Below are 23,620 nucleotides of genomic sequence, written 5' to 3' on the forward strand. Positions count from 1 at the left end.
TATGTTTCACCTGAACGTTAAAAAAAGGCAGGGGTAGTGATTGTGATCTCACAGAAAGAAAAAAGCAAAAACAGACCTAATTAAAAGGGATAATCAGAGAAACTACATTATGCTCACTGTTAAGTATAAACAGTGAAGTAATAACAAAACTTTTGCATCAAGTTTCTCTGATAAAAGTCTCACTTCTCAAATAAATAATAAGTGAAATTTCTAAGAACAAGAGCCAGTTCTTAAATTGATAAATGGCAAAGGATATGAACAGACAATGTTCAGATGAAGAAATCAAAGCTATATGTAGTCATATGAAAAAAATGCTCTAGATCACTATTGATTGGAGAAAGACAGATGAGTAAAACTCTGAGGTACCACCTCATACCCATCAGAAATAAAAAATGCTGGAGGGCATGAGGAAGAAATAGGTACACTGATGAACTATTGGTGGAATAGTGAACTGGTCCAAACATTCTGGAGAACAATTTGGAACTATGACCACTGGTTATAAAAATGCGCAAACCTTTTGACTTAGCAATATGACTATTAGGCTTGTATCCCAAAGAGATAAAGAAAAAGGGAAAGGAGATTTATTTATATTTATATATACACACATCAATTCTTTTTGGGGTGATAAAGAATTAGAAATTGAGGAGATGCTCATCAATTGGGGAATGGCTGAGCAAATTTTGGTATATGATAGTGATAGTCCTGTGCTGTGGGAAATGATAAGGAAGGTGGTTTCAGAAAAAAAAAATGGTAAGACCTATATAAACTGATGTAAAGTGAGAAAAGCCAGGAGACATTGTTCACAGTAACAGCAATGTTGTGACAATGATCAAGTGTGAAAGACTTGGCTACTCTGATCAATACAATTATCCAAGACAATTCCAAAGGACTCATGATAAAAAAATGATATCTACCTCCAGACAGAGAACTGATGAAATTTGAGTGCAAACTGAAGTATAATTTTCTCACTTTATTTTTCTTGTTTTTTAAAATATGGATAATATGGAAATATGTTTTACATGATTTCACATGTATAATTGATATCATGTTGCTTGCCTTCTCAATGAGTATGGAAGGGTCTGGGAAAGATAGAGAGAATTTGGAACTCAGCATTTAAAAAGAAAAGAATGGGGGCAGCTAGGTAGTACAGTAGATAAAAAGAAAAGAATGTTAAAAATAAATAAAAAATAAAAATGATCAGCAGGATAGCTTAAGAGAATCCCTGGAAAACTTACGTGAACTGATGCAAAGTAAGTGAGCAGAACCAGGACAATATTCTACATAGCAATAGAAATACTGCATGATGATTGACTGTGAATGACTTAGCTATTCTTATCAATAAAATGATCCAAAATAATTCCAAAGGACTTATGATGATAAAAGCTATCTACCTCCAGGGAAAGAACTGATAGAGTCTGAATGTAGATTAAGGCATCCTTTTTTACTTTTTTTTACTTTTTCTTTTTTGTTGTTGATATTTTGTGTTTTCTTTTGCAACATGGCTAATTAAGAATTTTTTTGCATATATTCACATGTATAATCTATATAAAATTGCTTGCCTTTCTCATGGAAGGGGGAGGGGAGGGCAGGGCAGGAGGGAGAGAATTTGGAAGTCAAATTAAAAAATAGACACAAATATTAAGTTTTTACATGTAATTGAGAAATATTTAATTAAATAAAATATATTTGGGAAAACACTTAAATATTAATAACAAATCTCTTTACCTCTTCATATCTGTCAAAAATGGCTCCCTCCTGTATAAATGGGGAAACTGGCTTTTGCCAGTTAAATTCATATGGTTTGGCCATGCTTATCACCAAAACCTGAAAATAAAAAGAATTGCCAATTAGTAAGTTAACAAAAAATGTTACACTCAAATGAAATTTACTACTTTCATGTACATTTTTTTTTGGTAAGCTTATATTAACACTAACTATACTTGTGTGAACTTCTATTCTCCTACCATGAACAAACATTATAAAAAATACTACAAATAATGTACACTATACAATAATAATGCTACAGAAATGTTTTCAAGATACATTCTTCACTATTGTAAGTGTTGCTTTGTGAAGGAGGGACTTCTTGCTGTAAATCAATTATTGATTCATCCCTTTAAAAGCCTACTAGGTAGAAAGTAGATAAAGCACTAGACTTGGAATCTGGAAGACTCATCCTCATGAGTTCAAATCTGGCTTCAGACACTTATTGGCTGTGCGACCCTTGGCAAGTCACTTAACCATGTTTACCTCAGTTCCTCATTTGTAAAAAGTAGGAGAAAGAAATGAAAAACCACTCTAGCAACTGACAATAATATTCCAAAATGGGGTTATGAAGAGTCATACACAACTGAAAAGACCTAACAGCAAGAAAGCTTGGATGAAATTTTCATTAGTCACCATTCCAGATAGAATGCAACACTCCATAAATTAACACCATTGGGAATCTATCTAAACTTGCTACTGAAAGGCACAAGAACGATTCACCTTGATTGAAATGGTGAAAAGAGGCAGATTTTATTCTAGGGAGGGAGAAGAGGAAGGGAGTAAGAATTTATATTGTGTCTTCTAGGTGTCAGGCACTTTGCTAAGCATTTTCTAATTACTATCTCTTTTGATCCTTATAACTCTGTGAGGCAGATGCTATTATTATCCTCATAATAATACATAAAAATAATACAAAATAATACAGTTGAGAACACTGAGATAAACAGAGGTCAAATGACTTTCCCTAGGTCAGACAGGTAGTATGTGTCTGACTCATAAGTTGAACTTGAATCTTCCTGACTCCAGGCATAATGCTCTGTGCCCTGAGCACCAACTGCCTCTTCTAGTTCAATTCAGAAAGAAAAAACAAAACCCTTGGACCTAAGATTGAGAAAGTACATGGTTTCTATTTGCAAGTTCATTGAATTTTTATGTTCTGCATAGTGAAATGAACAAGAAAACAATTACATTGGGACAGAAGTGTGCTATGGATTGATCCACAGCCAGAATGACTGGCCACAGGTGTAAGAGCTCTGACATTAAATACAAATTTGAGAAAGGAATAAGTTCCCTCCATTTCCATCCGACAACTGGTGACAAGGAGAAAATGATTTGTCAATTCCATTCAACAGACATTTACTAAGAGTCTACTAAGTGCAGGCACTAAGCTAGGTCCCAGGAATATAGAGAGCAATGAAAAACTACCTAGGTTCTCATGGAGTTGAACAGACTACCTCCCGGATTTGACATCTGACTCTCCAGAGTCCTTCAGCACAATGATCTTTTCTAAATCAACTACTCCCCCTTTCAACTTTTATTTCCTTTTCAGAGGGAGTGGCAACAGGAGAGGGTCTGTATAAGCATGAAAAATCATGTGGATTAACAGAGTAAGGCATGAGGGTGAGGTAGGTGCTTACCTGGATTCCATCCGTCCTCACCAAGCCTATTTCAATCACAAGACATGCAGTAGAAGGACACTGTGTTCACTACTCTCCCTCCCACCCCCACCTTATTCAGCTATTATATTCACATGCACCCACAGCACAAAGTTGAAATTTTATCAGAGTTATCTGCTAATGTGAAGACCTGCAATACCTTTGTTCCAAATTCAGTGGAAGAAAATGAAGATTGGATCATTCAACAAACATTTATTAAGTGCTTAATTTGTGCCAGGCACTATGGGAGATCGATTAGTCTGGAGTGGCTGTCCAAAGTGGGCACTGCAGATTAACAGAGTTTCCTAGATTCAGAGCTAGAAGGAATTTAGACACCATATAATCCAATGTAGTCATTTATTTGATTTTATCTGTCAGTCTGTTTCTGTTGTTTGTCCTTCATTCTCAAAGAGGACCCCGATGTCATGACTTCCAGTGAATTGAATTTAAGTGAGGGAGGGCTGTGCAAGGTCACCAACCTCATTCTCTCTTTCAGAGTCATTTGGGTCCAGAGGCAAGATATACATCAGAATGACTGGAGATGGCCCTGGATGTTTAGGGCAATTGAAGTTAAGTGACTTGCCCAGGGTCACACAGCTAGTGAGTGTCTGAGGTGATATTTGAACTCAGGTCCTCCCAACTTCAGGGTCAGTGCTCTATCCACTGCAACACCTAGTTGCCCATCTATTTATCTATGTGGGGTGGGGGAGACTGGGTCTCCCTGTCTTTCATCTACCTGACTCCAGTGATGAATGCTTCGTTTTTGACTAGGGCCTGTTTGCCCCAACTTAGGCATCCTGTTCCATCCCCTGGAGCCTGACTTAGTGAAGACACCGGATGGGTTAAGTCCACTGTAGCTTAGAACACCATCGTTCAAGAGATCTAGCACATTCAGCCTTCCCTGGTAGCAGAAACTATAAGTATGCACTGCCATGACCTGCAAGTCTTCCTATTTAAAAAAATATAAATAGGGGCACATAAGTCCAGACCTGGGATTCACATTCAGGTTCTGAATTTCCCCAAATAATTTTTTTCTTGTATAATAGTTAAGTCCTGTAGAGAAACATCAAGGGGAATCATAACCTATGAACATGAAGCTCTACAAATTTTGTGAGCTTATAATAAATTTAAAACAGGGTCAAAAGCACTTGTACAGTGGACTGGGTAAGAATCTGGATTTTTCAGAATTATGAGTCTGAGCTGAAGAGATGTGAGATGGGGAGGAGCAAAATGAGCAGCTTGCTCTCATGGGAACTTGCTAAGCAATTGGCATGAGGAGAATCTGCTTAATAGCCTACCAGATTGGAGAGAGGCCAATCTGACCCTATATTTGTATGTGGTATGGTATCATGGAGAAAAAAAAAGTAATGGATTTAAAGTCAAAAAATGTAAGCTGAAATGTTTCCTCTGTCAGTTATTGCTTGTGTGATCTTGGGCAAGTCCCTTAACCTCCCTGAGCCTCAGTTTCTACATCTGGAAAATGGAGTAAGACCACATGAGCTCTAAATTCCCTCCTAACTCTAAATTGTCAGTTTATGACTGAAAAATATTAGCATGCAGTGAATCATTTCTACTAGCTAACTCTGAAGTCTGATTTAAAACTTAGAACAAAACAAGTTTAGATACTATGCCCCAAAAGAGTGACTTGAGAATAAAATAAAGTGATAAAGAAGTAATTCCTTCAAAAACATGCTTTCTAGCCACCTTCCCTGGAAGATCATTTTAAAGATAAATTTCCTTTCACAATAACTTAAAAGTCCAACCAGGGCTAGCAGTATTTTTTTTGTTTGTTTTGTTTCATTTTTAACTGTGTTGTATCAGTATAACCTGTCTTCAAAGTACTATTATTGCCTTATGTCTGAGCTCAGATACTGAAAGGCACCTTTGCCTCCTGCTTCTCCTCTCTCCGATAGAGTGACACTGTCTCATTCAAAAAGGTCTACCTGATTGCAGAGGTTCTTAGCTGGAGGTCCATAGATTTCCCCCCAAAGGCTTAGTGGATAGATTTCAAGGGATATCTGTCAATTTGAAAGGGGGAAAAATCTCCCTATTTTCACTAACCTCTATCTGAAATTTAGTCTTTCCTTCAATTAGAATTTTAAAAACATTCTTCTCAGATAGGGTTGATAGTCTATGCCAGAGAGGCAGAGGAATTCGTGACATAAAAATAGTTAATAACCTCTGCTTTAGAGGGGAAAACAATCTTATACAAGCAATGAAGGAAGCTTTAAAAAGACAAAGGATGGATATATACCCATGCACCTTTTCCAGTATAAACACCTTAAGTATTTAATGGAAGGAGGCCAGTGAGTTTTTAAATAGTCTTATTGTTTCTGAAGCCTTATGCAACTAAAGTGGATTATAGATTTGACTTTCTGCTGAATAAAATTTATTATACTAAAGATAGCTCTGTGGGCAGAGGAAAAACACAGAGGAGATATGTCCAGGAACTCTTTGTTTAACAATCACAATGACACATATCAGATATATTCAGAGAGGCATCATCTAAAATGATAACCAAAAACCTAAGCATTTTAGTAGGATAATAAAGAAAAGGGGAAAAAATTGGGAGGGAAAAAAGTAGAAGGACAGAAAGTTAATGAAGAGAATGTTCAAATTAGTAATTTATAATATAGCAAGGATACTCTTATCTATGAAAAAACAGTGGAGCATTTGCATCTTCTATTCCTGTTCTAACCTGGTTTCTCTCTAAAGTGGGCTCACAGAAGACTGAATTACCAAAACACCCACCTTCAGATGTGGATGAACTAGGCAGGGCAGAGCAGACCTAGACTCACGGACTTTCTTGTTTTTGCACATACTTCCAACTGTTCTCTGGGGCAAAGGATTGGGACCTTTAAAGTGTTAAGAGCAAGACACAGGTATTTTGATGTAATTCGGATTACCTTGAGTTAAAGTACCCTCATCAAACCCATTTCAAAAGCAGAGACTACTTCACATCCTAGAGTGTTGCTGAGGTAGAAAAGGATGTAAAGAGATTAGAGAAACTCCAGTAGAAACATTGTCTACTAATTCCTACGTCTTTTTCTATCTTAAAGTCCCTTTGAAGAGTTTGAGATAAGTGTCTTACAACGTTATATCCCTTCTTAAAATATTAAAGATTTTCTAAATGTCTTTAATAAACTGCCATCTCAACCCTTCTCTTAAGATTATTCAGTACCTAGACCGAGACTATCTGATGGGGCTCTTCACTCGTCCTCCATTTCTCCACACTTTGTTATTGCAATATGGCAGAGCAGAGGAGGCAAGCTAGCTGATCTTTCCCAATATTACATCCCACCCCCAAACAACTTCAAAATGATGCCTTAAATAAAATTCTTGAGTGGCAGTGCCAACAAAAGGTCAGGATGAAACATTTGATCCAGTCTCAGATAACTTAAAAGGTTAGCAGAAGAGGTCTATGACAACAGGGTGTGAGCTGGTATATAGCTCAGAAGGAGGCAGTCCCAACTGTGGTCCTTACAGAGGCAGCAACACCAACCACAGCAGCTATGGGACTCTCAGCCCAGAGATGATAAAGGGGTTGGAAAACTGGTCAGAAAGAGATTATAGGGAACTCTTTGCTGACACTGGGTTCAGGGCCTGGTGCTGTTTGGCAATTCTGTTGGCAGCACTGGGTTGCAGTTCCAGGGTATGGTCAGCCACAAAGGAAGAGGGGCCCTTTGTGTCTGTGGGAGAGCAGAGTCCCTTTCTGAATAAAGACCAGAGAATAGAGCAGGAGAACAGTGACTATACCTCTTCCTGGATCTTACCACGTTGGAAGCACCAAAAATTTGCAGACCTCCAGAACTAGCTCTGAAAACAGCAGCAAGAACAATTCTGAAGCTTGTGACAAGACCTCCTCACCCCTAGATGAGCAAAGCCAAACTTTAACATAAAATATAAAGGCAAGAAATATTAAGACAGAAAAACTGAATTGGTAAGAGGCACAAAAATTCACTGAAGAAAAGAACTCCTTAAAGAGCAGAATTGGTCAAATGGAAAAAAGAGGGACAAAAGCTAATGGAAGAAAATGATTTTTTAAAAATTAAATTGGCGGGGCAGCTGGGTGGCGCAGTGGATGGAGCACCGGCCTTGGATTCAGGAGTACCTGAGTTCAAATTCGACCTCAGACACTTAACACTTACTAGCTGTGTGACCCTGGGCAAGTCACTTAACCTCAATTGCCTCATCAAAAAAATAAAAAAATTAAAAAAAAAATTAAATTGGCCAAGTAGAAGCTAATGACTCCATGAAACATCAAGAAACAATAAAACAAAGTCAAAAAATGAAAAAAAATAGAAGAAAACATGAAGTATCTCATTGGGAAAAGTGACCTGGAAAATAGATCAAGAAGAGATACTTAAGAATTATTGGACTACATAAAAACCATGATAAAAAAGTCTAGACACTCTATTTCAAGAAATTATAAGGGAAAATTTCCCTGATATCTTAAATCTAGAAGGTAAGATAAAAATTGAAAAAAATATAACAATAATATCTTGAAAGAGATCCCCAAATGCAAACTTCTAGGAATATTTTAGCCAAATTCCAGAGCTCCCAGGTCAAGGAGAAAATATTGCAAGTAGCTAGAAAGAAACAATTTAAATATCATGGAGTCACAGTCAGGATCACACGAGATTTAGCAGCCACAATGTTAAAAGGAGTGGAGGGTTTAGAATATGATATTCTGGAAGGAAAAGGATTATAGCCATGAAAAACCTACCCAGCAAACCCAAATATAATCCTTCAGGGGGAAATGGAAATTTAATGAAGTAAAGGACTTTCAAACATTCCTGATGAAAAGACTAGAACTAAAAAGAAAATCTGATTTTCAAATACAAGATTCAAGAGAAACATAAAAAGGTAAACATGGAAGAGAAATCATAAGGGATTCAATAAGGTTAATCTGTTCATATTCCTATATGGAAAGATGATACATGTAACTACTAAGAACCTTATCATTATTAGGGCAGTTAGAAGGAGTCTACATAAACAGAGGGCATGAGTGTGAATAGATTATGTTGGTATAATCTAAAAAAATGTAGGGACAAGAAAGAAGGATGCACTGGGAAGAGGGGGAAGGGAGAGGCAGAATGGGGAAATTTTTCTCACATAAAAGAGGCATGTAAGGAAGAGCTTTTATAGTGGAGGGGAAAATGGGGGTGGGAGGTGGAAGTCAACCCTTGAATCTCACTCTCAAAATTAGTTCAAAGAGAGAAGAATACACATATATATACCCATTTGGGTACAGATATCTATCTTATTCAACAGTGAAGTGGGAGGGGAAGGAAATAAGAGAACATGGGAGGTGATAAAAGGGAGGGTAGATCAGGGGAGGCAGTGGTCAGAAGCAAAGCAGACTTTTGAGGAACAATAGGGTAAAAAGAGAGAAGAATCAGAAGAAAATAAGATGGACAGTAATGCAGTTAGTGGATGTGAATGGGATAAACTCACCCAAAGAACAGAAGCAGAGAGCACAATGAATTAGAAACCAAAATCCAACAATATCTTTTTTTTTTTTTTACAAGAGACACACTTGAAACAGAAAGACAAACATGCACAATTAAAATAAGGGGCTGGAACAGAATCTATTATGTTTCAGATGAATGAAAACAGGCAGGGGTAGCAATTATGAACTCAGACAAAGCAAAAGCAAAAATTTGTTGTTGTTTTTCACTCGTTTTCAGTCATGTGTGACTCTTCATGACCCCATTTTGTGTCTCTTTGGTAAAGATACTGGAGTGGTTTGGCATTTCCTTCTTCAGCTCACTTTATAGATTAGGAACAGAGGCAAACAGGGTTAAGTGACTTGCCCAGGATAACACGGCTAGTAAGTGACGTCAGACTTGAACTCAGGAAGATCAGCCTTCCTGACTTTAGGCCTAGCACTCTATCCACTGTGCTACCTAGTTGTCCCAAAAGCAAAAATAGACCGAATTATAAAAGATAACCAGAAAAACTACATTTTGGTAAAAGATATCACAGATAACAAAGTAATATCAAAAAATTATCAGCAAGTTTCTCTGATAAAGGTCTCATTTCTCAAATATAGTGAGAACAAGATCAAATTTATATTTCAAAAAAAGTCATTTCTGATCTAATAAATGGTCAAAGGATATGAGAGGCAGCTAAGTGAGACAGTGGAAACAGTACCAGGCCTGGAGTGAGAAAGACTCATCTTTCTGAGTTCAAATATGGCCATAAATACTTACTATCTGTCTCTGGGCAAGTCACTTAACCCTGTTTGCCTCAGTGTCCTCATCTGTAAAATGAGTTGTAGAAGGAAATGGCATACTACTCCAGTGTATTTGTCCTGAAAACCCCAAAACAGGGTCAGAAAGAGTCAGACACAATTGAAATGACTGAACAACAATAACAAAGTATATGAACAGGCAATTTTTAGAAAAAGAAATCAGAATGGTGAGTAGTCATATTAAAAAATACTCCAAATTACTATTGATTAGATAAATGCAAATTAAAATATTTCTGAGGTACCACCTCACACTTATCACAAACAACAAATGCTAGTGGGGATGTGGGAAAATAAGTACACTAATGAACTGTTGAATGAATTGTAAACTCGTCCAACCATTATGGAGAACAATCTGGAACTATGCACAAAAGACCATAAAACTGTGACCTGGTGATACCACTGCTAGGTCTGTATCTCAAAGAAGTCAAGGAAAAAGGCAAAGGACCTACATATACAAAAGTATTAAGAGTAGTGCTTTTTTATGGTGGCAAAGAATTAGAAATTGAAGGGATGCCCATCAATTGGGTCACAGCTGAACTAGTCGTACTATATGATTGTGATGGTATACTACTGTGCTATATATAAGACATGACCTGAGGATGGTTTCAGAAAAATCTGGGAAGATCTATATGAACTTATGCAAAGTGAAGAGAGCAGAACCAGGAGATCATTGTACATAGCAACAGCAATACTGTAGTGATGATCTATTCTGAAAGACTTAGAAGCCACTCTGCTCAGTAATCCAAGACATTTCTTTCTTTCTTTCTTTTTTTTTTTTTGCAGGGCAATGAGGGTTAAGTGACTTGCCCAGGGTCACATAGCTAGTGAGTGTTAAGTGTCTGAGGTCATATTTGAACTCAGGTACTCCTGAATCCAGGGCCAGTGCTTTATCCACTGCACTACCTAGCTGCCCCAATCCAAGACATTTCTTAGGGAACTTTGGTGAAAAATGCTATCTACATTCAAAAAGGGAACTGATGAACTGAGTGCAAACTGAAGTATAATTTTCTCACTGTATTGTTCTTGACATATTTTTTGCAACATAGCTAATATGGAAATATATTTTGCATGATTTCACATGTATAATTGATATCATATTTCTTGCCTTCTCAAGGGATTTAAGAAAGACTTCAGGATGATGAGCAGGAGGAGTTCAGAGAAACCTGGAGGGTCTTACATGAGCTGATGATGAGTGAGATGAGCAGAACCAGAAGAACATTGTACACAGTATCATCAACATTGAGTGCTGACCTACTGTGATGGACTATATTCTTCTCACCAATGCAATGGTACAGAAGAGTTCCAGGGAACTCATGATAGAAGAGGATCTCCAAATCCAAGAAAAAAAAAAGAACTGTGGAGTATAGATGCTGATTGAACCATACTATTGCTTTTGTTTTGGGTGCTGTTTTTTTTTTTTCTATTTTGAGGTTTTGCATTACTGCCCTGATTTTTTCTCTTATAACAGGATTAATGCAGAAATAGGATTAATGTTATTATGGATATATATATATATGTATATGTATACAGATATATAGATATAACCTATATCAGATTGCCTGCTGTCTGGGGGAGGGGGGAGGGAGAAAAATCTGAAATTGTAAGGCTTGTATAGGCAAGGGTTGGGAACTATCTTTACATGTAACGGAAAAAATAAAATACCTTATATGTAAAAAAAAAGAAAAAAGAAAAAAAAAGAAAGACTTCAGGGAGGGAGAGAATTTGGAACACAATTTTTAAAATGTTAAAAATAAACAAATAATAAATTAAAAAAAACTTTATTGTCATTGCCCATATTCCCCTGTGTTGCCCTATCCTAAAGTTAATTTCATTACTTATGATCTTAATCTCCTTCTACCCTCTTGATCTTCTTTAGACCTTGTTTCAGCAGTCATACCTTATGAGTTCTGGTCCCTTTTCTGAACTCTAAGACCTGACTTCACATTGCCTACAGGACAACTCTTTTTGGACATCCTACCTTAAACTCAAAATTTTCAAATTCAAGTTTGTCACCTTTCCCCTCCAGATATGCCCCTCTTGATCTCACTATTTCTTTCAATGGTAAAATCAGTCTCCCATGTTTGAAACTTTTCTATTATCTGTGATTCATCATGTTACTTCTCATAACCTATTAGTTACAAAATCCTATTAATTCTATCTCTCTAATATCTCACATATTCAATTTTTCTTCTCTATTCCAACTACTTATCTCTGTTTGGGGCCAAGTTGGACAAGTCTATTTCCTCAGCGTAGTTCTCTGTATAACATATCACTTAGTATGTTTACTGAATTAAATTAAACCTTGCATCATGGGTTTGTGACTATTACACTAAATTTCTAAAAGATCTAGATGGGTTCTGAGTGAAAATATATGGTAGAAGGTGATTTAAGAAGCAATACTATAGTGTCCTATAGAGAGAATGCCATTCATTATTTCTTTCCCACAAAGTTCACACTGACCTCACTTTAAGCTATCTGAAGGATTTTTCAGAAGTAATAAACGTTTAATTTACTCTTTAGGTTATACAATCTGGAAAATTACTTTCTCCACAGCAGGAAACTGGATGTTCTATGCCTTAAACTATATAATTCCCCACAATCTTTACACAAGATTTTCCCTATTTTTTTCTGATTAATGACTGAATTTGGGGGGAAAATCTTTTTCTGTCACATGATCACATCTTCTATATGGACCTAATAAATAAGGAGAATTTGTATACAAATTCATGGTGGAATATTCTGAAACTCAACTTTTATTTGACTGCTTTCTTCAAACCAGGGGGAAAAAGGTTCTAGCAAGGAGTTAACTGATGTTTTCCCCTTTCTCCATCCATACAAATCCCATTAATGATAGAAGTTATCTAAAATGCCACTAGTCACTGAACCTACCCAAGGTTATTTTCAAGAATAGATACAATAAATTTTCCACTGTCTAAAAAAAGTAGTCAATTTTATAAGAACATTTTATTCCCTTCATCTCTTGACTTAAAATAAACCATTTTTACATCTCTAAGAACAGATCAACTGTCCTCACAAGACCACCTAGACCTTCTGAGCAAGTGAATTTAGTTCAAGTGTAAAGCTAATTTGACATTAATATATAATGTCATTAATGGTAACTCTTCCTAACAGCTAAAAATAGATTCATTTTCATTAATCCATTAAATGATCTCTTTTAAAAGCATATAAAAGGGAAAGTATGCAAAAAAGATCAGTGTAAAAGGCTTCTCTTAAAAAATTGATATCTATGTTAATCCTTATAATAAAACTGAGATTATAAAGTATTCTAATGCTCATTGGTTTACATAAATTATGTCATTTAAAATTTTCAGGGCAGCTAGATGGTGTAGTGGATAGAGCACTGGCCCTGGAGTCAGGAGTACCTGAGTTCAAATCTGGCCTCAGACACTTAACACTTACTAGCTGTGTGACCCTGGGCAAGTCACTTAACCCCAATTGTCTCACTAAAAAAAAAAATTCAACAACACTTTGGGGAACTGACTATAGATTGCATTCCCCATTTGACAAGTGAAGAAACAGAACCTCACAACAGTTAAATGATTTGCACAAGGTCCTACTGTTAGAAAGAGTCAAGGGGGGTGATTTGAACCCAGATTTTTCTAACTCTGGGTTCTGAAAGATGAAGACAATGGGTTAAGGCTAAAAGATTTCTTCTTTATTTTTAGGAGGCAGAAAGATATATAGTATTTTGAGCAACCTCATGCTCATTTATTATAGCAAATGAGCAACTGATTGTAACTAAAATGTTAATCCAGAAACTGCCACTGTACTTTAATTTTTGAAACAAAGTGATACATGATTCAGCTTGACATGAAACACCAAAATTTAAAAAAATCTATAGTCTTCTGTCATGAAAAATGACATGTCTTTTACATGATCAATTGATAATTTTCTATAATTTATAGAAGCATAAAACTAATGAGAATAAAATGAGAACACAGTATAAATACTTTTTATTTGCAACATATTTTGAAGCTAATTTCCAAAGCAAACTTTGCATGAAAAATCCTTAATTTCAATTAAAATTTTATGGAACAAAAATGTTACAGTAAAATTGTTTTATAAAGACTGTGCCTCTTTGAAGACAGGATTTTTTTTGGCCTTTCTTTGAATATCTAGTACTTAACACAAACCCTGGAACATAGTAGGTATTCAATAAAAACTTGTTAACTGAGTGACTGACTGATTATTAGCTGATAGTGAGCACAAGGGGTATGTTATAAAGGTCCCTACTTCTTTCAAAGGCACCACTATCCTTCCAAGTCTCCCAGGTTATAATATTGCCATTATCCTCTACTTCCACACTCTCCTCACCCTATATATCCAATCAGTTGCTAAATCTTGCCAGTTCTAACTCCACAGCATTAATCTCATCTACATAGGCAGAGTTATAGGACTAAATAGTGAATCTGTGGATTTTTTTAATTGTTGTGTTTTGTGCAGGACTATGATTTCATTGGTGTAGAAACTATTAATAGTCATCAACGAATGTACAACTCTAAGTCTCTGTGTCTCTCTTTTCTTCTTTCACTCTATTATGCATAAAAAGTGATTTTTTTTCCTCCATGTAGAAAAGACTTAAAGACTCAAAGATATTGTTAGTTTCCTCCATCTTGCCTTTAAAGGAGCATATGGAGTTAATTTTGATGTAAACAGCTTAGAGGGGCAAAGAGCAAAAAGAAATACTCAGTAGATAGCATGGCACAGTGGAAAGACAACAATAAATATTTTTAGGAGACTGGGCAATTTCCATCATTAACTTGCTACATAAGCTCGGGTACATCACTTAACCTTGAAGCCTCAGTTTCCTCATATACAAAGTAGGATAATAGTTACACTAGAGTGTAACTTGGCAAAAGGAAGTACTCCTGAGTTCAAATCCTGCCTCAAATATTTACCAGCTGTGTGTCCAGAATCTCTGGTCACTCAAATTCTCTGAGCTTGAGTTTCCTGAGCTTTAACGTAGGGATAATAATACCACAGGACCCCCCTCACAATGTTGTGACTCTTGAATGAAATAATGCTTGCAAAGTGCTCTGTAAATTTTAGAGCTCTATTTGAGTTCCTGTGTAGACCCCAATGAAATGATTTCCTATTTCTAAGTGGCTGCTGCTCAGTCTTTCATTGTATCTTCCCCAATATGTGCATTTGTTTAACTTATAATGTAGACACTGCAATTGCTGACATTGGTTACTTGAGGCTTTTTCTTCTTTTCCAACCCCTCCTTAGCTACTGATAACACTAAACTCTGTTAGTTTCAATTTTTTGGTCTTCAATAGGAATAAGAAAGGACAAAAAGAATAAGAAAACAATAAGGATTCAGTCAAGGGATTAAATCTAAAAAAATCAAAACAGATAAAGGAATGAAGAGAAAGACAAGTTAAGTATAAGGACTCCAAGTCATGGGATGTGGGTTGAGATTTCATATCTCCCATTATGACCTAGGTAACTCTGGCAACATCAATTAACTTCATTTTCTTTATTCATTAAATTAAGGGGTTAGGAAAGATGACCTTAAAAAGGTCCTATTAGGCTCTAAATTGATGCCTAAAATTAGGTTAAGTGACTTAATCCTCTGCTGCATTTGGCACAGCCTGTCTCAACTCTATAGAGAGGCCATAGTCTTATAAGCCTAAACCAGCAAGGCTACTTAAAGGCCAAGGCAGAGGGTGGACAGACCGCTTTCTAAGACCAAGAGCTGTATCTGATTGTACTTCTGTGTAGATACATCAATCTCCTCCTGATCTGGAGATCCAACTGCCTGGGTTAGTGTACAGAGCACTTGGGTATCTGGAGACCTGAGCTTAACAACCAATTGCAGACATTACTTTTGTGACTTTAGATGTGTCACTGAAGCATCTCAATTGTGCTTCCTTCCTCATCTTTAAAATAAGTAATACTATATCAACATAAATAAACAATTTCACTGCCAACCCAAGGAGACTTGTCATGAAGAAAATGTTTTGTAAAAATCAATTATTTACAACACCCATTCCTAATGAAAACACTAGAGAGTTTAGGAATAGGTGGAGCTTTCCTTGGAATGGTAAGCAGTGTCTACCTAAAGCCATCAGCAAGTATTATATGCAATGGAGATAAATCAGAGGCCTTCCCAATAAGATCAGGGGTGAAACAGGGATGTCCATTATCACCCCTATTATTTAATATTGTCCTAGAAATGTTAGCTTTAGCAATCAGAGAAGAGAAAGGAATTAAAGGAATTAGAATAGGCAAGGAGGAAACAAAACTATCACTCTTTGCAGATGATATGATGGTATACTTAAAGAATCCTAGAGAATCAATTCAAAAATTACTTGAAACAATTAACAACTTTAGCAAAGTAGCAGGATATAAAATAAATCCACACAAATCATCAGCATTTCTATACATGACCAACAAAGTCCAGCAGCAAGAGATAGAAAGAGAAATTCCATTTAAAGTAACGGTAGATAATATAAAATACTTGGGAGTCTACTTGCCAAGACAAACCCAGGAACTCTATGAACACAACTACCAAACACTCTTCACACAAATCAAATCAGATCTAAATAATTGGAAAGATATCAATTGCTCATGGATAGGCAGAGCTAATATAGTAAAAATGACAATACTGCCTAAATTAATTTACTTATTCAGTGCCATACCAATCAGACTACCTAAAAATTATTTTCTAGAGCTAGAAAAAATAATAACAAAATTCATCTGGAAAAACAAAAAATCAAGAATATCCAGGGAAATAATGAAAAAAAATTCACAGGAAGGTGGGTTAGCGGTACCAAACCTGGAGCTTTACTATAAAGCGGCAGTCATCAAAACTATCTGGTACTGGCTAAAAAATAGAGTGATAGATCAATGGAATAGGCTAGGTTCAGGAAATGCAGTAGTAAATGACACTAGTAATGTAGTGTTTGATAAACCCAAAGACTCCAGCTTCTGGGATAGGAACTCAGTATTTGACAAAAACTGCTGGGAAAACTGGAAGATAGTATGGCAGAAATTAGGCATAGACCAACATCTTACACCTTATACTAAAATAAGGTCAAAATGGATACATGATTTAGACATAAGAGGTGATACCATAGGTAAATTAGGAGAGAAAGGAATAGTGTACCTATCAGATCTTTGGAAAGGAAAACAGTTTTTGACCAAACAAGAGATAGAGTATATTATAAAATGCAAAATGGATGATTTTGATTATATTAAATTAAAAAATTTTTGTACAAACAGAAGCAATGCATCCAAAATTGGAAGGGAGGCAGAAAGCTGGGAAACAGTTTTTGAGGCCAGTACTTCTGATAAAGGCCTCATCTCTAAAATATATAGGGAATTAAATCAAATTTATAAGAATCCAAGTCATTCCCCAATTGAGAAATGGTCAAAGGATATGAACAGGCAGTTTTCTGATGAAGAAACCAAAGCTATCTATTCCCATATGAAAAAATGCTCTAAATCTCTAATGATTAGAGAGATGCAAATTAAAACAACTCTGAGGTACCACCTGACACCTATCAGATTGGCTAAAATGACAAAAAAGGAAGATAATAAATGTTGGGGAAGCTGTGGGAAAATTGGAACACTAATGCTTTGTTGGTGGAGCTGTGAGCTGATCCAACCATTCTGGAGAGCAATTTGGAATTATGCCCAAAGGGCGATAAAGCTGTGCATACCCTTTGACCCAGCAATTCCACTTTTAGGTCTTTTTCCCAAAGAAATCATGGAAGGGGGAAAGGGACCCACATGTACAAAAATATTTATAGCTGCTCTTTACGTGGTAGCAAGGAATTGGAAGTTGAGGGGGTGCCCATCAATTGGGGAATGGCTGGACAAGTTGTGGTATATGAATACAATGGAATACTATTGTGCTGTAAGAAATGATGAGCAGGAGGAGTTCAGAGAAACCTGGAGGGTCTTACATGAGCTGATGATGAGTGAGATGAGCAGAACCAGAAGAACATTGTACACAGTATCATCAACATTGAGTGTTGACCTACTGTGATGGACTATATTCTTCTCACCAATGCAATGGTACAGAAGAGTTCAAGGGAACTCATGATAGAAGAGGATCTCCAAATCCGAGAAAAAAAAAAGAACTGTGGAGTATAGATGCTGATTGAACCATACTATTTCTTTTGTTTTGGGTGCTGTTGTTTTTTTTTTCTATTTTGAGGTTTTGCATCACTGCTCTGATTTTTTTCTCTTGTAACAGGATTAATGCAGAAATAGGATTAATGTTATTATGTTTATATATATATATATGTATATGTATATAGATATATAGATACAACCTATATCAGATTACCTGCTGTCTAGGGGAGGGGGGAGGGAGGGAGAAAAATCTGAAATTGTAAAGCTTGTATAAACAAAAGTTGAGAACTATCTTTACATGTAACGGAAAAAATAAAATACCTTATACATAAAAAAAAATCAATTATTGTTACCGTCATTATTGAGAAGCTATTCCAGTTCTCCATTTGTTACCTCATTCCCAGCTTGACCTTGGCCTGTGTTTATCTACCTGAACTCAGTTCCTCTTTCATCTTCTATCCAAATCAACCTCTGAGAGCTGATGTTGGCTCACTTACTTGGCTCTGAACTAGAGGTTCCTAATCTAGGTTCCATGAACTATTTAAAAAAATAACTTTTGGGGCAGCTAGGTGGCACAGTGGATAGAGCACTGGCCCTAGAGTCAGGAGTGCCTGAGTTCAAATCCGGCCTCAGACACTTAACACTCACTAGCTGTGTGACCCTGGGCAAATTACTTAACCCCAATTGCCTCACTAAAAAAAAAATAAATAAATTAAAAAAAATAATAACCTTTTAGAGGAGTAGCTAAGTGGCACAGTGGATAAAGCACTGGCCCTGGATTCAGGAGGATCTGAGTTCAAGTCTGGCCTCAAACACCTGACACTTACTAGCTGTGTGACTCTGGGCAAGTCACTTAACCCCAACTGCCTCACCAAAAAAAAATAACCTTTGAAATAATTGTTTTCCTTTGTAATTCTATGTATCTTGCTCTATGCATTTAAGTACATTATTCTGAGAAGGGGTACATAAGCTTCCCCTGACTGCTGGAGGGTTCCAAGACACAAAAAGAGGTCAAAAATCTGCTTTAAAATTTTGCCCACATATTCCACTTTGACCTGCTAGCCTGACTGCCAACCTGAGCCTCACACCTGAGATTCACAATTACTATATACCCTCTTTCTATGTAAACTATCCCCAGGAAGTGATCTCTAAGGTTGTAGACTGTTCTAGCCCTTACATACTCCCTTTCCCCCAGCTTCCAATCCTGGACCCCTTTCAACCTGCCCCATACTACATTTGCCCATGTTTGGGCTGACAGCATCCTCAAAATATAGCCAAAATGAATCAGACTTGTCCTGGAGTCAGCTATTTTTAGTTCCTATTTTGCCTCAATAATCTGAATATTTTTCTGTGTGTATCTGAATAATCTCTCTGGAAAATGCCTTAAGTTTCAAGTTCAGTTTGTTTGGGTAGACAGCTGAACAAATCAGAGAAGGTGCTTTTGGACATAATGAAAACAGCTGGTAAGTAGTGGTGGGGATCATTTCAAGGGCTTCACATACTCTTTATTTTAAAAACTAACGTTCTTATTAAGATTTTTAAATGCATACAAACCCTTCAATTTAATCATGACTCCTTTATTTAAAAACCTTCAAAGCTGCCATGTAAATAAACTTGTTGGATATCTTCACGTATCTTACACAAGGATAGAAAGAATCAGTTCAAGGAAAATACTATGCCCTCTGGAACCTAATTCCTAACCATATCAGGAGAAAAATCAGACACTGCAGCTTGGGTTCTGAGGTAAAAAAGGATTCAGAAAAAAACTCGGTTTACATGGATAAAACAGTTTACATGACTATACATCAGGGGTGATATATGGCTCTCAGTAACCTCTAGGCCAAAGAAAATGGACTGAAATCCTCTTTCATTCTTAGCTAAAAAACTTATATCACTTCTTTTGTGTCAGAAATTGAGGACAGAAACTGGCTTGGTAAAAAAAAAGGGATACTGAGGAGAAATTATATGGAATTTGAGGGACTGGATTTTTTGGACTTGGGGTTTCATTTCCATATTTGTTATTGTTGTTTGGTCATTTTGTTCATGTGTGATCCCTTGTGACCCCATTTGGAGTTTTCTTGGAAAAGATACTGGGGTGGTTTTGCCATTTCCTTTTCCAGTTTATTTTACAGATGAAGAAATTGAGGCAAATGGGGTTAAGTGACTTGCCCAGGGTCCTATAGCTAGTAAGCATCTGAGGCCAGATTTGAACTCAAGATGAGTTTTCCGGACTTCAGGTGTGGCATTCTATCCACTGTACCACCTAGCTGCTTAATTCTACATTAAACATCTTCAAAAACAAACAAATCCCATTACTCTAGTCTTTTCTTATTTATTCAATAATTAAGAAGCAATGCAGATGCACTGAAAGAAAAAGAAGGACAATCTAATCAATTTAACTTCCTTTTTAGTAGTGTACTTCCTCCTTTGACTCACATTCCCAATGGGGGAACTCAGGTTGGGGGTCACTCCTTATTCTCTCTAGGACTCTGTTGGGTAAGCATGAAGATCTGCTCATGTGCCATCAATGTTATCCTTTTCAATGGCTAGCAGCCAGTAGCCTCAATCAAATTTTAGCAAAAGGTCATTTATTAAGCAGTCATAGTAATAAGAACTGTTGGTATAAATACTCTCCCCAAACCACAGTGGCACTCTCCTGTTACACATACAAGGTCCTTTAGGGGGAGTGGACTCCAATTGATATTAAAATGGTGATGAAACTTAGGGTCTAATAGGCAAAAACAAGATACACAGGTGGTGAAGAAAATGGGGAACTTGTAAAGAATCTAAGGATGTAAGATGGTGAGATGGCATGGATGGAAGGATGGATGAATGAATGAACCAAACTGAACGATGATCTGGAGTGGGATAAGTAGATTAGTTTGAAATTTGTACTGGTTCACAATGAATGTTCATCAATAAAATCAACCATGCAGCTTCTTTCTGAAATCAGGATATTTTATTTTCTAAATCAAATTGTATACATTCTATTAATCAACACAAAAAACAATGAGTCCTCATTGTATATTGTGGGATAAGTTACAGAGAGAATCACATGGTTACATTTCTAAAACATCTATGCAATATCAAAGAACACTCCTCAGAGCCTGAACACTTACCCAATTCTTGTTACAGAGAATGCATTCACATAATTGTCTCTTTCATAAGATGTGTGCTTTTATTGGATTATTTTAAAACATGTTTGTTCCCATAGCTTATACAGGCACTGGGAAGCATTCCTCACACTAACAAGACCCAGAGACACTGGAAAGGATAGAAGAGGTCACACAGTTGAATGTGCACTGAGTCCCAAGAGCTCGTGTCTAATTTTATTTTAGTGAATGCTTCAAACTTCTTATTTGAGGGGTCTGAATAGGTAAAATGAATGCTGGCAAAAGAAGTGGTGAAAACTGAGCTTCTTTAATTAAATTCACTGCCCCTTTAGACAGAGAAGGTTTCTCTTTCCTCATGCATTGACCATAGCTTAAAACTCTAGTAAGCAGTCCTAAAAATTCTTCTAGTCTTTGTGCCTGCGATCAATTATTTTCTTTCTTGAGGGGTAAAGTTAGCCCTGCCATATTCTGAAAGTCTAGGAAGCTATAAGCAAGTTTCAGGAAGAGACCAGAGAGAATTTGAAAGACTTGTCAGATGATCATCAAGATAGCTTCCTCATTAGAAGACCAAAAAAAATTGGCTCCAGAGGAAATCAAAATTCATTCCTATTCACTCTTGCAACATAAAGGTTACTCTGCTGGGAAACTTTTCAAAAATTACTATGTTATGCTCTATTTTAAAGATAAACAGGCCAAAAAACCTAGTCAAGGAAACTAAGGATGTGCCTTTTGACCATGAGGAATGATTTTATTTTCTCTCTGGAATGCTGTACACTGTATACTTTGGACACATATATCAAAAAAATCAATAGACTGCCTCAGTATGATTCAATGGTAAAATGAATTTGCATGCTTCCATTGTCATCCAGTTTTATAAGCAGAAGTACCTAAAATTAGATGGGGTTTCCCTCACTTAAAAAAAAAAAGCCTGGTACAAAAACTATTTCTACTTTTTTCCTTTGTAAAACATCACCACAAAACAATTTCACAGGCACCTTTGTGAACTGTCAAAAATCTGGGAAAAAAACAGATGCCTACATATAGAGCAATGGACAAACACACTATGGTATGTGAATGTAATGGATTTTATTATTGTGCTGCAAGAAACAACAAACATGAAGAATACAGAGAAAACACAGATTTATATGAACTAATGCAAAGTTATGTAAGCAGAGTCAAGAAAACAACATACATAGTAATGACCAAATGAAAAGAACCACGGAACATTTGAAGATGAATGACTGAAGATGAAGATGAAGCTTACCTAATTGAGAAATAAGAGAAGATACCTTACTGCACTCCTTTGGGGAAGTGAGAGTCAATGTGTGTGGAACACTGAATACAATATTAGTTTGTTTGCTTTTTAAAACATAGATGCCATTTTCCTGATTATTTTTCTCTACAAAAAAATGTATAAGGCATAGCTAGCTCTTTTAAAAGGAGGAAAGGGATTCAGGAGAAAAATCTAGGTGATGCAAAAAAAAAAAGATATAAAAAACCTTTTTCTTTTTTTAACTGGTACAACTACCTTCTCTGGTTTTAATGCTGAAATTGAACAAATTATTTAGCAATGTATATTCTGAGAAGCAACAATTATTTTTAAAGTTTTTCATTTTGATGAGTACTTAAATGTGATTTTAAAATTTCAGTCAAAAAATAGAGTTACTTTACACTCTGAACACACAATTATGCTGCTAATTATCGTAAGAAATAATTCTTATTCTGATCTTGGAACTCTATTGTTGCAGAGAAAAAAAAAGAAGATAGGAAAAATACATACATGCTTAAAAGACAAAGAATGAAGCTTAGCTCTATTAGTAATTACCTGTATGGCTTTAGGTAAGTCATTCCCAAAGTCTCTGGTCTTTAATACTGTATTTGTATCTCTAACATGAAGGGATGGGTCTAGAACTTTCTGAATTTATGACCCCCAAGTATGTTTTAAAGCCTTGGATTTAATCTTGTTGTGTGTTTCAGATGTGCTAAGTAATGTCCTTTGGGGAAAGAGGAAGAATTATTGGGCAAGGGTTAGTTAGATTTAATACTATCTGAATCATTAGACCCAAATAACAGCTAAGTGGTACAGCGGATAGAGCACTGAACTTGGAGTCTGGAAAATTTATGTTCAAAAAGAGCCTCAGAAACTTATTAGCTATGTGACGCTGGAAAAGTCATTTAACCTCTACCTGCCTCAGTTTCATCATTTGTAAAACAGGAATAATAATAGCACTTATGTCTCAGGGTTGTTGTAAGGATCAAATAAAATTATTTTGGAAACCTTAAAGCAATATATAAATACTAGTTACTGTTATGTTTGTCTATAGAGGGGCTCTTGGAGTGAGCAGATCCCTGTCCTTGGACAAGTTCTGTTGAATATCATTATCCATGTTTTGGATGAAGTCATAACCAATAAAATTTAAAGATGACGTGAAACTTGGAGGACTGGTTCAAATGTTTACTGATGGGCTAGGATGGCTGCCCACATGTAAAGATGACATTTAATTAGGGATGAATTAATGTAAAGTATTTTACTTGGGTTAAAAAAAATCAATTGCTGAAACACCAAAGGCTGTGAGAGATGTAAGCTCTAGATAAGTGAACACTGTCATGTAGCCCACCATAAAAGCTAGGATGACCTCATGTAGCATCAACAGAAACCTGGTGCATAAGATAAGGGAGGCAAAGATATCCGACCACATTTGAAGAACTGTGTCTAATTTTGG

General features: G+C 36.2%; 1 protein-coding gene across 5 annotated transcripts in view; it reads right to left on the reverse strand.

Annotated features, from left to right (window-relative positions):
* Positions 1-23,620, reverse strand: part of PLCB4 (phospholipase C beta 4) — a 381,108-nt gene that overhangs the window by 185,830 nt on the left and 171,658 nt on the right. For 4 of the 5 annotated variants that reach the window (XM_043986572.1, XM_043986571.1, XM_043986574.1 and 1 more), the window contains exon 3: positions 1,726-1,824. The exons of the other annotated variant lie outside the window; for it this stretch is intronic. In XM_043986572.1, the coding sequence (XP_043842507.1) occupies positions 1,726-1,809 (84 nt within the window). In that variant the 5' untranslated portion in view covers positions 1,810-1,824. The remainder of the gene's footprint in view (positions 1-1,725; positions 1,825-23,620) is intronic. 5 annotated transcript variants of the gene reach the window in all.

The sequence above is a fragment of the Dromiciops gliroides genome, chromosome 2 (genome assembly GCF_019393635.1).
Source record: "Dromiciops gliroides isolate mDroGli1 chromosome 2, mDroGli1.pri, whole genome shotgun sequence".
In the NCBI taxonomy this organism is placed as follows: Eukaryota; Metazoa; Chordata; class Mammalia; order Microbiotheria; family Microbiotheriidae; genus Dromiciops; species Dromiciops gliroides.